Source organism: Amphiura filiformis, chromosome 3, assembly GCF_039555335.1.
Source record: "Amphiura filiformis chromosome 3, Afil_fr2py, whole genome shotgun sequence".
Classification (NCBI taxonomy): Eukaryota; Metazoa; Echinodermata; class Ophiuroidea; order Amphilepidida; family Amphiuridae; genus Amphiura; species Amphiura filiformis.
In genome coordinates this window covers 46,110,653-46,126,584 of record NC_092630.1, presented here as the reverse complement: position 1 = coordinate 46,126,584, position 15,932 = coordinate 46,110,653, and the positions used below count along the sequence as shown (strand labels likewise).

The following is a 15,932-nucleotide window of genomic DNA, read 5'->3' as shown; positions in this document are numbered from 1 at the left end:
TTTGCTCACTAGACATCGAAAAAGTACGCAATCCAATTCCCATTCAAACGCGTGGGAAACTGAAAGTGCATAATCGTGACTAATGATGACATGTATGATGCAAACTCATAGGAGTTGTGCGTTTGGCAAGTTGGGAGGGGGGGGTTCAAAATGACCCCATAGGATTATAAAATTGCTCAAATACCTCTTTCAAATATATCAAATTATTTACAAAAATAAACAAAAACAAATAAATAAATAAATAAATAAATAAATAAATAAATAAATAAATAAATAAATAAATAAATAAATAAATAAATAAATAAATAAATAAATAAATAAATAAATAAATAAATAAACAAAAAAAATTGAACAAATTTTAGCGTAGCATTAAAATCATAAATAAAACCATTGCTGGCAGGAGGACTCGAACCAACGATATTGATATCACCAGTCTGATGCTCTACCATTGAGCTAAATGACAGCATCTAGTGATGAGAGTCGAGTTTTTAGCTTATACAGTGTTTGTCTGTGATAATGTCGCCTCGTGAAAGAAAGAAATATAAAATCTCAATTTGTAATTTAAATTTATTTGATAATTTCTAACCTATATTTTCTTTCGAGCAGGGACAAATATTTCCCCTTTTATCTAATTTGACCGCTATATAAGAATCTATTTCTTTTATTACTGATTTAATTGATTTGTTCCATTAAGCAATATCAAAGATTAATGTCACACATCTCACAACAGATATTTAGTTGGTCTAGTGGTCTTGCACAGTGCTGTTTAACCGGGAGGTACCGAGATCGATTCCCACCTCTGCCTGCAATTTTTTTTTTTAAAGACTGGGAAATAATAACCTGACATTCGCCGCTGACATTCATACTTCAGAAGCGGAGTTATAACTTGTTTAACTTTGCTCCTTCCGTAAAAGGGTACATTATTTTGGCACTACATTATTTCTTCTTTTTTTTTCACATTGCTGGTATTAAATATCAAATGGTCATAATTGGCGGTCACTTCAAATCATCCCCAACTGAACTAGGTTCAGGAATTTCCTCTCATTGTTAACTGTTGGTTAACCCACCACTTGAGAATAAAGGACTATGATAGGTGCAACAGGATTACCTACGGGATTATCTCAAGGATATAATTCTGTTCTCCATCCTTTTCTTACATCTTCTCTGATATGTGCTAGTGTCAATGGTTATTGTTAAAAGGCAATAAGGTGTGTAATTGCAATATTTCCTCTGAATAGGAAAGACTCTCTACATCGAGTTATTTATGCTGGTGGTTCGCAATACTCTTATTTAAGAGAAGGTATCTTCCAAATCCAAATTCAAATGAAATCACAAAAGTGTGCATCAGTCACCCAAGATACACAAAGCGCAGTTCATGTAGGTGCTGAGCCCAGCTGTGTGTATGCAATTCAATATCAATCCACGATGCCTATTACAAGCTGATCAGAGTATAGACAATTTGTAAAGATTCTGGGGAGGTTTTAGTTAAAGTTAAGCTAGAAGTTTATGAAAACAAGTTTTCTGTGACATACTGGATTCAATTCCAGGCTACTCTGTCTCTGGTATGTGGAACCATATTGGATTACCACTTTGATATGACACAAGCATATATTCCAGAGTCATACATAATGAACTGCACTCACTAAGTAGGGAAAGCTAGATTATATGTGTTTCATCTTCACTGCATACTCTCAAATTAAAAACTTAAAAAAAATATATATAGTTTGAATCAGTAGTTTAATTTTCTTGTTTTATTTCTACTGGTTTTTCTAGATTTTGCCTATTATTTTGTCATACTTCGCCCGAGACAATTAGCAATTACAAGGGTAGCTTTTTACCATTTGGAATAAAACAGCTGTTTATTCATTTTTCTTAAAAATGTTCACCTTTCTGCACAGATGTTATATTTCTTGTCCGACTCATACACACTTAATGTTTCTAATAAAATTTCACTCACCATCTTTTGTTCTCTTTATGTTGTGTTTTAATCCAGACATTCTCCAGGTCCTTTAATGAGCAATGACACAGGTTACCAAGTATCTCAGAGCTATGTACGTCATTCCATGAGATCACTAAGTCCAGTGCCACCAACACCTAAATCGGGTGATGCTCCTATCAGTCCTAAAATCATTGCAAATCCAGAGAGTGCCAAGCAAATACTGATTAGCTATGTCAGGGCCGAGGCATCACAGTATGCACTAGACCTCAAGCAGGAGCTAGAAGCTCAAAACTTTAGTGTTTACTTGGTAAGTATGTTGCACTTAATATACTAACAAGGTGTACCCCAGGGGTTTATTCTAGGTCCACATCAAATTTTCATGTCAATAGAAATCATATTCTGGAGTTATTTATCGTATAGACAAAACTAACCTTTTCTGAACTATTCTTGGTAAGATTGGGTAAACATTCTAAGTTTAAATGGTCAGTCCAGTATTTTACTCATAATTTTCCAATGATTTATTTTTAGTAAGCATAGACTCAAGGTATTTTACAGGATGCAACTTCACTTACACATTTTAAATTGTGTTTTTTTTTTGATAACTGACTTCTTTATGTCTTTTTGTTTTTCCCAAACAGGATGTACATGAGATTTTCTGTGGGAGTGATTGGCAAGATAGTCTTAACTTTGCAGTCAGCCATTGTTCTGTTTTTGTGCCTCTAGTTACCCCAAGATATGGGGAAACACAATGGACCAATAGAGAGGTAATGTATTTTTCTCACATATAATGTAAGATGAATGCTGCAAAAACAGTGTCATCTGTTGGTAGAACATAGAGGGCATATTTCTTTACAGGCTCATTGTTGGGCAGGCCAAGTACATATACATAGCCCAGGAATTAGAGTTGATGAGCCCTAACTCGGATTACCAGAGGGGTAGTGTTGGTCAGATTCTATGCTCTGATCAGCTTGTAATTGGCATAACGTGGTGGATTAATATAGAATGGCATACACACAGCTAGGCGCAACACAAATGTGAACTGCGCTTTGCGTATTGTGGGACTGAAGCGCGCTTTTGTAAATTTACGCGGGTGTAAGTTACGACTTTATTGAATCATGCAGTAACAAAATTGAACAATTCCGGCCTATTATGAGCTGATCGTAGTATAGAGGATTTCGTTTGGAATATCACCAACCATAAACACTCATAATGGTAGAATGGTTTCTGCTGCCAAATTTTACAAGATTTTTTCAAATTTACACAGACTTGCTGTACATATTCCCACTCACAGATGAATCAATAATGATGATTTGCATGCATGTACTCATCCAATAGGTCTTATGAAGGCTATTACCATTAGAAATTGGAGAGATCTTGAGATTTTATCTTGAAAGGTGAAATTGAACACAGACAGTAATATCGGTGCAAATGTTGCACAATATGTTGGGGGGGGGGATCGATACAACCAAACCATTGAAGTTTTCTATTGTTGCTCTCCGTAGGTTAAATTAGCTGATGTTCTCAGCAAATTTATAGTACCTGTGAGTTTTCTAGAGATGTGGCCTCCTAGGTGCCTAGCCATTCAGTTTGCTACTACACAATTTATACCCTGGAAGCTACCAGGACCAGGCATGAAACACACTGGTAAGTATTGAAGGGTAAGGTAGATGTACTGCTGTATGCTGTACATGTATATGATAGCGCTTTCATTTCCTTCTTTGAGTATGTGACATTAAGAGTGAAATCAAGTGTTAACAGAAAGAAATGACAGCGCAGAGGCTTATGTAGCAATGTAATATACATAATCATGCATAACTCACAAAATTGCAGTCAACTGAAATTTTGGGTGTGAGCTTTTTAGTATCTACCGAACATACCATAAAAGAGGATGCTAGAATCACAAAATACTCCTTTAAGAGGCCAAATTCGGAAAACCATATACTAATTCATATGGGTGGTTGTACACATTTTGACTAGTTATGTATGTGAGGCTGACAAGACCCATGGTTTTGCCTTTTTGTCATTTTTTGAGTCCCTGTTCCAGCATGCTATTGTCCTGTATGACCCTAGTTCAATATACTCCAGCTAAGTGATTTGTCCAGCTGTAATGTAGGACATGTATAGTATAGTGCATAACAAGTGTGGAATATGTCATCATCTAAGTTATATTCTGTCTAGTGTATAATTGCAAAGTGTGTGCAAAGATGAATGTTAACAAAGGATAACTATTTGAAGGAGTAATAATAAGTGCATAGTTTACTAGCTATACTGTGTCTCGTTTCAAGTGGAGAGTGCTGTCAGTGCAAGTTACACGGTTGTGCCGCCAGCATGTGGACAAGCTATGCCCCATGGGATTAGGTTTGTGTGTGCAATTATACTATACCCACAAAATACATGCATCACTTTACCCTCAATTTGAGATGAGATACACTATATCCTGTAGCCAAGAGCTCAAAAATAGTAGCTAAGATGACATATTTGTATTTTACACATCCATATTTGCAAAGAGCTCATTTTAAACTAATTATGTCAAGTACAAGAAGCAGATGCACATTTTCTACCAAACTTGTTGATAGTTTGATCTCAAATGGAGTTTACAATACTTTACCAATATAGACATGACTTGGCTCAGATGTTCAGAAATATTCAAATGTTGAGAAATATTTCCATCTGTTGGCTAGATTAATATTGGTATTAAACTCAGTGGTCTTACTTGGTTTACAAAATGTGTGTACATATCCATGTTCTACCTGATTTGCTCAGTTTTTGTAAGTTTGTAGTTTATAAGTTTGTAGTCTGTAAGACCACCCTCAATAAATGCTTTCCATCCAAATTCAGAATTACTTGGGCATAAGGACATGTTGATATGTGACATGATTTGGTACATGGAGGCCAAAGGATGAATTTTTGGAAATTGAGTTACTATAATTATTATCTTTTCCAAACAATAGGCTATCATATACTGAAAACACCAAAGGTCTAGCATACTTAGTTCTAAAGATGTTTTGTGATGTTAATTTTGTTATGTATTTTATTGGTCTTTATCTCATTTCAAATTTGCCACCTTTGGCATCCATGGAACAGATTGTGTCACATATGTTAAATTTAAAAATGATTTTAGGAAAAGTTGTATTTACTTCAAATACAGAATTTACCAACTCGCTACATGGGTTGGTTGGTTCAAATCTTTTCTTTGGCTCTGATAAAAACTGCTGGAATCGAAAGTTAAGGCCAACTAAAAACTTTGAATTTTACTTATCCGGCTTTTGTTGTGGATAAGCAGTTTACAACAGCTCGCTTTTTAACCCAAGTAATTCTGAATTGTTCAGTTTTTGATTTATGTTCTCATTTTCCTCACCAAAGCTTTAGCTTCCTTATTTTAGTTTTGTTTTATGTTTCTAGTTTTGTTTCGTTTGTCTTTTTAAATCATCCTTGCAATTTTCAGAGGCGTTTTTTCATCCTATCATAGAGAAAGGTGTTGATGTGACTGAAGTGACTTATACGTATATGTGGGAGAGACCGGATGTTGCTATGGTAGCCAAGGAGATTGGTAAACGATGCAATGCAGAGGCCAAGAAGAGAGAACGGGGTGATGAAGATGGCAATAACAAGGTGCGATGTCGCAAATAACTCAAATTTTACTCCTGGAGTTACACACCGTTTGAAAAGGTTGCAGTACAATAAGAAACTACTTTCAAATTTCCTTCCCCATAATTTGACCACAGAACTTCTATTTTCACCAGTACTAGTTTTACTGTTTTATATGCCATAAGGAGAGTGCTTATTGCATTAGTTGCATCGTTCTGTTCTAACTCGAGAACCACAGGTATTCTGTGTCTGATGGATGAATATTGTATTCAGTTCACATAAATATCATTGGAATTTGAAGGTAGCATAAATAAGAATCCAGAGTTCTTCTCTTTAATCTTGGAACAAGTTCAGTAGGAATGTTAATTTCAGCTGTGGATTTTGTTCATTTTGAACAATTCCTAAGGAAGATGAATATGTTTAACTCGCATTTTAGTGATGGTTCACCACTGTACTATTAGTTTAATCGGGCTAGTCTGATGAAATCTCTAAGTGTAGTGGTGAAACATCACTAAAATATGCATATAACATCTTCATTTTTCTTAGGAATTGTAGAATTGCTAGGAAATGAACAAAATTTACATCGAGAATTCAGAGTGCTAAAGTTTAAAAAAGGTTTATGATGCACCATCTATCTACAAAAACCTTCTAGTATAAAGGAATGGCCTTTGAAGATGAAACAGCTGTTATGTAAGGCACTATAGAAACATGATATTATTAAAAAGAATTAGTCCTATTTGTGTTGTCTTTGTGCTACCTCTTAAAGTATCAGCGCTCGAAATAAGACGCGTCCTTGCGTCAAATACCCGTGAAAGTAGGCGCTGACCCGCAAGTTCCAATTTTCTACAATCTATATACTGTGATCGCCGTAGCTAATTCTCTCTCTTGAATATTCAATGGCAAGGGTCGGACCCTTGAAAATTGGTTCTGACCCTTGAAATTTCAAAGGCAAGGGTCCAGAAGACCCTTGGATTTTTCTTCTTATTTCGAGGCCTGAAAGTATATGACATAACATAGATTATTATTATTTTTCTTGAAATACCTTGAGTGCAAAAACTTTGATCATTAGCCGGGAACTTGCACAGATTTAAGCATCAATAGCCAGATGTTTGTGATTGCAGATGGTTGTTAATACCCTTGTCATATTATGATTACAAACATATATGCTCTTATATTTTTGCTTACAGGCACCCCAGCTACGAAGCTATGCATCTATTCTTCCACGTGGAGTCGGAGATCTGGTCATTGTACAAGAATGCAGAGAAGGGAAACCATTGGTTGTTGTCAGTGTACATCCTAAACAAAGGGAGTATGTAAGTACAAGAATGCAGAGAAGGGAAACCATTGGTTGTTGTCAGTGTACATCCTAAACAAAGGGAGTATGTAAGTACATCGGAGATTGGGATCAGCAGTAAAGTATTGTCAACTAGTATTGCAAAGGTGTGAATCAAACGTTTGGTACAATTCTGGTCTACCCTGCGCACCCTATTTTTTAGGGTTGGGGTTAGGGTTAAGATTAAGGCTAGGGTATGCTTGTGCGCAGGGTATACCAGAATTATTCCAAATGTTTCAAAATTGAACAGCATGAAAGCTTGTAGAAAGAGTTTAAAACCACCATGATACTAAATTCGCAAGACCAGATCTAATCTACTTTGACATGAAGCACTACCCTAACTATAACCCTATCCTTGACTCTTAACTTTAATCTAAGGTTGCTCTTGGTAATCCGGATTATGCCAAAGATTCAAGCAACCAATTAAAGTTAAAAGTTCATAACTTGAACAACAACTTCAGCATAAAAGTGAATATGTGAATATAACAGCTACATCTATCTGTATTGCATTTACATGACAAATACTGTAGATCAGTGAGGAATACTTCCTAAGGTCTTCATAAAGAAGAAATGTTTTTTTGAATTTGGAATGCAGCAATACTGGGGATCCATTAATGCATAAATATTTCAAATGTATTATTTGTAGTGTTGACAAAAAAGGGCCATTTCGTTGCAGGCATCTGAGCTGGTGGAACTCTTTGAGGATCAAGGCTATGAAGTATGGTGCTCATTAGATGTATTAGATGATTCAGCACAAACTTACCAATCCAACAATTCAGAAGACTCATCAGGTATGTATATATAGCAGTGATGTGCCCAAGTAGAGACAGTTCAGTTCAGTTCAGTTAAACTGAAAGGTGACAGAGGGTTAGATTCCCCCTCTATTGAAATTGAGGTGGAAAGAATAGAAATGATCTTGTGTTGTTAATTGGTTTGCCTCAAGTTTGGCAGTGACATAGGTGCCATTTTGCTGGCTGCATTATTGAGTCTTGCACATAATGTTGTGCAGAGCATACATACACATGTGCAGGGGCGATTTGTTGGCATGCTTGTAGTGTAACTGTGAATAAGCAATTACGTCCCTACCAAACTTGAGGTGAATCAAAGCCTAGTTTCACATCCTGGCTAGCTGATATACCAATGAATACTTGAGTAACCAAGTAAAACCATTTACTTTACCAATGGTTGACCCAGGGGGCACCTGATAGCTATTCATGAATTATTTACTGATGTAGCAAGGTGCATCAAATACCTTTTGTTAGGTTAGAATGTTAAGGTCGAATGTTCCTAAATTTGTCATTAGTTTGTGTTGCAAGGGACGGAATGGAAAATATTATGGTAATGATCAACTTATTACGAAATATGATATAGCCCTCCCAGTGAATTACAGGAACCTTTTTTGTATTGGGTATTAATTGATATTATTCAAATTGCAAAGGGCTCATGTGTTTTTTAATGGATGTAATAATGTTCATTCACTTTGATTTGCTTCTTACTAATATAATAATTGAATCACATTTTGTGACAGATACCATGCCACTTGAAGATAGTGAAGTTTGTGATATCACAAATGGTGATGCCATGGACCCTGGACCATTGCAACAGTTTGCTGCCAAGGCAGATGAGGCTGGTGTGGTTGTATTTGTCTTATCAAAGGCCTTTGCTGAATCATATACTTGCAAAGAACAGGTACGGTGTCATTGTGTTTAAACAACATTCAGGAGTGAGTGCAAGAAGCTGCCATGTGTTTTATATTTTGATGTGTATAATATAGAATGCAGGTATTGTAAAATGTCTATAGAGCAGCTATTCTAGGGAGGGTCTTCTAGCATTAAAACCTTGACATATGTTAGAATACATGGGCATTATCAAAAAAACCAAAATGTAATAAAAGAAAGTATGTACAGACAGGCTGACATTCCCTTTGGTAAAAGGTCTGCTTTGTCTGTAAAAATAAAACAAAATTGGGCCCAAAATGTCAAAATTTTAGATAAATATACCCCAAATCTTGATCTTTCTGTGAAATTTGTCTGAAACAGGCTCTAAAGTCTGCTTTGGGCCAGAATGAAGATTTCTCTTGAAAAGGTCTGTATTTGGAACATCTGCCACCCCCACACAAAATCCTGGCCCCTGGCATAGAGATTAATGTAACCTGTATTAAATTGACCCTTTTCTTGTCTTTTGTTGTAGGTTTTCTACTGTGAAACCAGAAAGCGTGTAGTACCTCTGGTCTATGAGGATTTTGAGATGCCAGGATGGATGAGTATGCTCATTGGAACAAGCCTAATGGAGGTAGGTATCTTGAATGGGCTATTCCAGTTGAATTCCATACACAACCTGTGGAAGACATTGCCTTAATTTTCCACACAGGGAGTGTGAATTTCAAATGGTGTTACCTGAATGGGTGACTCCATTTGAAGTCTACACCTTCTGTGTATGAGATCATGTCTTCCTTAGAGTTGTATAGATTTCAACTAAAACAGCCCAATGTGTTTTCAGGATAGACTGACATTTAATTTCCATACTCAGAATGTAAGACGGTAACACCAATTATTCAATATCTTGATAGAATATGTGATGCGATCAAACAAAATGACTGGTGTCGATCAAAATCAAAATTCAGTTTTCAATTTCAGTAGGCCCTACATGAGCCATTCCCAAAGCTTAAATTTGCTGAAAACATCAACTTACCACCAGAGATATGGTCATTTTAGGATTGCTCAAAACAATAAAAAGCAAAGGATGTTGAATGCTATTACTGACTATATTTTTAAATCAATATTCCTGACATCCAACTCATTTTGCTTGATCACATCACATATGTCAATGTATGTCAGTTGTGATTACAATTTTAAAAAACTGACCATACTGCTGAATTTGACAGCAAGTCATTTTCTTCATATATTCTGCAGGTAAAGTAGAGCACCCTGAAGTAAATATTACATGTTGTGTTTGTTCTGTCAAGACTTTGGTATAGGGCTGTCATGATACACAGGCATGACTCCACATCCATTTAATGACAGTTTGGAATCTGATTTGAAGAACATCCCATATCAATTTTATTAAGAATGGGGAAATATATTTTGTACCCATTTGGGAGACATTGACATAATTTAAGTAGTTAAACGGTGTAGTGTAGACAAGGATAGGACAACAGTACAACTACCAAACACCTGTGAAAATAAGCTGCATGTTTGTATACAACTTAGGCATAATAGGATTTAAGGTCCTACATGTGTGTGCTAGGATTACGATCATATCAACACAGCTCCCAGTCTATTAAACCACTCACTGTCTTGTCAATAATTTCGGTGGAGAAGCAAAAAAAAAATCCTTTTGATGTAATGACAGTATCTGCAATGGTAACATATGCAGTTGATTATCTTTTGTTTCACCCACACACAGCATAAGAAGAGAGAAGACTACAAGGATTCTCTACTAAACAGGGTTAAGCGTTCATTGAATGCTTCATCTTCAGACATCATTTCTGATGCTATATATCTTATTTGTTTCACCCACACACAGCATAAGAAGAGAGAAGACTACAAGGATTCTCTACTAAACAGGGTTAAGCGTTCATTGAATGCTTCATCTTCTGACATCATTTCTGATGCTATATATCTTATTTGTTTCACCCACACACAGCATAAGAAGAGAGAAGACTACAAGGACTAAACAAGGATTCTTCAGACATCATTTCTGATGCTATATATCTTATTTGTTTCACCCACACACAGCATAAGAAGAGAGAAGACTACAAGGATTCTCTACTAAACAGGGTTAAGCGTTCATTGAATGCTTCATCTTCAGACATCATTTCTGATGCAGCCAAGGAAACTGAGATATCCAAATCTGTAAGTGGCCATTTGCTGCAGCTAGAATGTACTGTATATATGTGACCAGCTCCAACAAAACCCAGAACAAGTCGCCAGACATGTTTTCGAGTTAAAGGCCTTTAAAGATGACATTCCCATAAAAAACCCAAAATTTTGGAATTCTTAAGTTCGCGGTAATTGACTTTCTAATCCTTGAAAGTACGTATTAAAAAGAGGTTTATTTAATCAATAATTAACAGTTGAACTATATATGATAATCCCTATTTAATCCTCTGTAGGACAGGAAACTAATTGGCCTCATTAATTACTCAGAATAGCAATTTGGTAAAAATATCAAGGTATCATTGACAAAATTATCCATATCTTGAAATGTATTGATGCTATTTATGTAATTTTGGTGTCATTTTAAAGCTTATCGTCTAGTGCTTACATTTTTATTCAAATCATGATATGTCAAAAATGCATCTTAATCCTGGTTTTGTCAGAGTGGGTCACATATGTTTATATGTTCCAGTGTATGATGTTTGAGTCTCTTCCCTTCTGTATTAGACAATGGCTTTACAGCATTGGTAGAGGTCCAAATTATATCTTTATTGAAACATGTTTTCCCCAAGGCCTTATATCCGTAAGTGAGCTCAGTCATTCTACAAAATAAACACTATTCATAAGAATGAAATATGGAAATATTTGTCTCAGTTACAGTGAATATTTTAAATTGGCATCCCTTGAGTATTCTAGTGTCATTTGAAAATATGACATGCCACCTGAACATGTACATTGTATCTCTGTTTTGTATTGATTGATTGATTGATATTTAACAGTATTAATGGTTTGATTTGTGATCAGGTGGATTATGTGTGCAATAGATTACCAGGGGAAAAGTGTGTGTACATATCAGGAGGAACCAAATTCTTCTATGACAAAAGTGAAGAGATTTGCAAGTAAGTTAAGACTTTTTCAAGTAATTCTTTAGGGTGGTGTAAGATTGAAGAATTTTCAAATTCATGTTTTAGTATTTTGTTTATTTTTGAATTCACAAAATTTCTTGTAAACAAATCCAAAGAAATATTGGGTAAATGATGTTAAACATATCAATGACAGTTTCGTGCTACAACTTAGTTCCTTCTTAAATTGAATGACCAATTCTCCCACTCCTTGTCTGCTTCCTATTAAACTTGACATTAGTGACACTGTTTTGGGATTTAGGAGCTGGTCATATATATTGGGTAGAAAGTGATTTCGTTCATCTCGATATAGTGTGTTGGCCCCCTTTTCCTGATCCAAATGGCTTCATTTATGCGTCTTCTTAAAACCTGCCCCTTTCTTTATACATAGGATGTGTATAGAGAGCAAAACCTCAAAATCAAGTGGCCCGGATGGAATTCCTCACAAAATCATAAGGAATTTGCTTATGAACTGAGTGGCCCTTTAACAGATGTGCTGAACTGTTTTTTAGGAGGGAATAATACCACAGCAGTGGAAATCTGCCATTGTTGTCCTCATCACTGTTTTGTTCTCCATCTTTAATGTTTGCACCCTCCCAGGGGCAATTTAATGGCTAACATAAATTATTTTCTTTACAGAGCCATTGGCATATCCCTAGCAAGACAAGAAAGGAATGACATAACGATGGTCACTGGAGGCTTCTATGGTGTGGGAGAGACAATATCAAGAAGTTTCTTTGAGGAAAGGAAGCAAAGGAAACTGAGCACTAATGTCTTTCATATACTGCCTAGAAAGGATGAACAGGTAAGAAACAAAGGATTGAATACCGAATAGGGTGCAAGTTTACTAGTCTCATTACAAGACTGCCCTACCCCAACCCTAAACCCTAACCCTAAACTTTGTTAAATAAGGACCGGACTCAAGTTGTACCAAAACAAATAATGATAGCAATTTTGGTTTAACGTCAGTTCATTTTAAGTATCTACCATTTGTTTCAAAATATGGGTCTCACTGGCTTGGGATTTTGTTTTTGAAAGAATGTGTTAGATTTGGAATAAATTTTCGTTAAAGTATATAACATCAAGATATTCCTTGGTGTAAAAGTTTGACGCATCAAGGATTTTTTTTTTTTTTCTTGTGTAAAATTGGATCATACCTGGGGAAACTACACATAAACTACCTGTACCAATACTTTATGCTAATGATAACAATCTAAATGAAATTGTTTGTACAAAAACTACAAGCACGTTTTCACAACATTCATTTTTTTTTTAAAAGGATCGAAGTGCTCAAACCAGGCAGAATCATGACAAGACATTTCAGGAAGTGCCATTTGGAAAAACCATATTCTGTGGTGATAATGTGAGACAGAGAGAAACCATAGTGTCCAGAGTGTTTGACATCTGTATACTAGTAGAAGGTAAGGTGTCTACCATGTCCTTCTTTATGGATATTGTCTTGAGACAGAGAGAAACCATAGTGTTCAGAGTGTTTGACATCTGTATACTAGTGGAAGGTAAGGTGTCTACCATGTCCTTCTTTATGGATATTGTTTGAGACAGAGAGAAACCATATAATTTGTTTCATCTCAAGTTTGGTAAGCGTGTCAACAAACCGCCAATGTACGGCGTGCGTGTACACTCAGGGCATTTTACTTTACGCGCGCGATTTGATACTCCTGCGAGCGAAATACGCACATACGTCACTACCAAACTTGAGATGAACCAAATTATAGTGTCCAGAGTGTTACTAGTTGAAGGTAGGTTGTCTACCATGGCCTTCTTTATGGATATTGTGTTAAGACACAGAATCCATATTGTCAAGAGTGTTCGACATCGGCATACTAGCCGAAGGTAAGGTGTCTACCGTGTCCTTCTTTATGGATATTGTCTTGAGACAGAGAGAAACTAGAGTCAACAGACGCTGAATACAAGCCGCAATTTGACCCCTATAACTTGACCCCTGGGTTACGGATGGGGTCAAATGCTCTTGCATTGTGCTTAGGATGTCATAAGAAATATTCCTGGTGAATTTCAGCTTAATCGGAACTTATACATGGATTTTGATTTTTTTAAAATTTTTGATTGACCTTTTGACCCCTTTAATGACCTTTGACCTCAATGAAAAAAAAACCCTTATGTACACCGACAAAATGCATTGTTCCAATTTTAATTTAAAAAATCTAACATGTTCAGTTCTTGAGATAAAAATTCTTGAAGTTATTCAGCTAAAAACAGGAAGTGACCCTTAATGACCTTTGACCCCCAAAATAAAAATACCATGCATACATCAAATAACACTGATTCATGTATGATGGTTATATTACTCTGGTCTGTTTACATTTTGAGATAAAAATCTTTTGAACATTTTGGTTTTTGACTGGAAGTAACCCCTTAATGACCTTTGAACCCAAAACTGTAGGCATCCTAAAGACCCTGGCTAGTAGAGATGCATGTGTGCTAATGGCGACTCTCTGCTATGTAATTTGTAAAGACAGTGATTTTTTGCATATTTTATAGACTTTGACCGAAATGACCCCTTAATGACCTTTGACCCTTATCTGAGCACACCCTATAGACACCGACTTAAGTCGAGTCACATGATATAACCATGTCCTCATCGCATGAAATTTGTGGAAGGAGTAGCATTTTTTGTGAAATCAACATTTTTGGCCATAAGGTCAAGGTCAAAGGTCACAGTCAGGTCAAAGTCAAATGTAAGGTTTGGCCTAGTCCAGTGGTCATTTGGCTCAAGTATGGTTGAAATCTGTCGAAGCATAAGAGAGCTAGGGCGAAACGTGGCAATTGTCACGCAAAATGTCACGAGGTTGCCAGAAGAAAGAAGAAAGAAGAATTGAGAAGAGACAGAACAAGCCGACATTCGTCGTCGGCTTGTAATCATAGTGTCCAGAGTGTTTGACATCTGCATACTAGTTGAAGGTAAGGCGTCATCCAATTCCTTGTTTGTGGATTCTGTCTTGAGACAGAAGGAACCATATTGTCCAAAGTGTTCAACATCTGCATACTAGCGGTTAAGTTGTCTACCATGTTCTTGCTTGTGGATACTGTCATTTGAAATTAATGTGGTATGTTGTTACTTTTGATGGTTGCCACCATAGATAGAAGAGGTACATCTGGGCCCCGACAGTCAGTCCCGTGCTTTGTATGCAATGACAATTCTCGCATATTCATGTGGGCCGATTGTCCTATCCCGTGTGTCTAACAACTTATTGCGTATACTTGCGAAAAATATCAAAATTGAGCATAAAAAGTATGCGGTAACAGCGCAGAGTGGACATAGCAGTTTTGGACTCTGCCAGTTGGTGTTTTGTCTGCTAATTATTAGTCTATGATTGCCACTCTTGCATCTCAGTGCTGCTGCCTGGTTACAAGTTCAAACTTACTAAAAGGGGGGGGGGATACCATTGATCATCAACCCTATGATTATCCTGAATACATACCCAACAGCTGTAACTGACAAACTGAACATTAAACTTGCTCTGAAATATTGTGATAAGGTGCAAACAAGATCTGAAAGTGCGTGTTTGTTCCAATTAAATTTTTTACGCACTTCAGCTTGTACATAACAAAACATACTATGCTTTGTCATGAATCTCAATTTAGAGACTGATAAAATAAATTGTCCCTCATGTAAAATAGTTTGCATAGATTGTAAACTTGAATGTTTCTGTTTTTAGGTGGACCTGGTGCAGCTCATGAAGCAGAGGAGTTTTGCTGGAGTGATCATACAGTTATACCTGTGAAATGTACGGGAGGATCTGCCGGTGGAAAATTCAATGTACCCAAAAAAATCTTTGAGGTATGTGTCACAGTGCTACAATCTTAGAAATATTTGTTCGAACACTTTTAAGGCCATATTGGAAATGGTCCCCTTCTACCCCATTACAATGTTGGCATGCCCAATATGCTCATCTTCACCATATCTTCTCCCAACATTGTTTGGTGGGGAAAGGGGAGGGGCATGCTTAATATGAACGTTGAGACAACACTATTATAATTCTTATTTTCCAGTGACTCATATAGCGTGCGCACTATGCTAAGAAGAACATGGGAATTACAGTGGGTGTTCGAACACATTTTTTCCGGGATTGTAGCTTATAAATGTCTACATTAAACAAATTCTAATATACATGTGGGGAATGTTGATTTGGGAAGTTGTCCGCAGAAACTCATATTGGTTATTTTTCAAAAAGATTAGACGCAAATAGTTACGATGTAGAATCTTGGTTTGTAACATATGGAGACCAAATAGTGTAATTTGCGGTTACAAA

At 36.3% G+C, this 15,932-nt stretch overlaps 1 protein-coding gene across 1 annotated transcript in view; it reads left to right on the top strand.

Annotated features, from left to right (window-relative positions):
• The window catches only part of LOC140148604 (uncharacterized), a 42,403-nt gene that overhangs the window by 23,715 nt on the left and 2,756 nt on the right, over positions 1 to 15,932 (top strand). Inside the window, exons 7-19 of the mRNA XM_072170615.1 lie at positions 1,994 to 2,246; positions 2,578 to 2,703; positions 3,442 to 3,583; positions 5,385 to 5,551; positions 6,715 to 6,840; positions 7,537 to 7,651; positions 8,389 to 8,549; positions 9,051 to 9,152; positions 10,598 to 10,714; positions 11,543 to 11,637; positions 12,280 to 12,445; positions 12,920 to 13,061; positions 15,339 to 15,460. Coding sequence (XP_072026716.1) covers positions 1,994 to 2,246; positions 2,578 to 2,703; positions 3,442 to 3,583; positions 5,385 to 5,551; positions 6,715 to 6,840; positions 7,537 to 7,651; positions 8,389 to 8,549; positions 9,051 to 9,152; positions 10,598 to 10,714; positions 11,543 to 11,637; positions 12,280 to 12,445; positions 12,920 to 13,061; positions 15,339 to 15,460 — 1,834 coding nt within the window. The remainder of the gene's footprint in view (positions 1 to 1,993; positions 2,247 to 2,577; positions 2,704 to 3,441; positions 3,584 to 5,384; positions 5,552 to 6,714; positions 6,841 to 7,536; positions 7,652 to 8,388; positions 8,550 to 9,050; positions 9,153 to 10,597; positions 10,715 to 11,542; positions 11,638 to 12,279; positions 12,446 to 12,919; positions 13,062 to 15,338; positions 15,461 to 15,932) is intronic.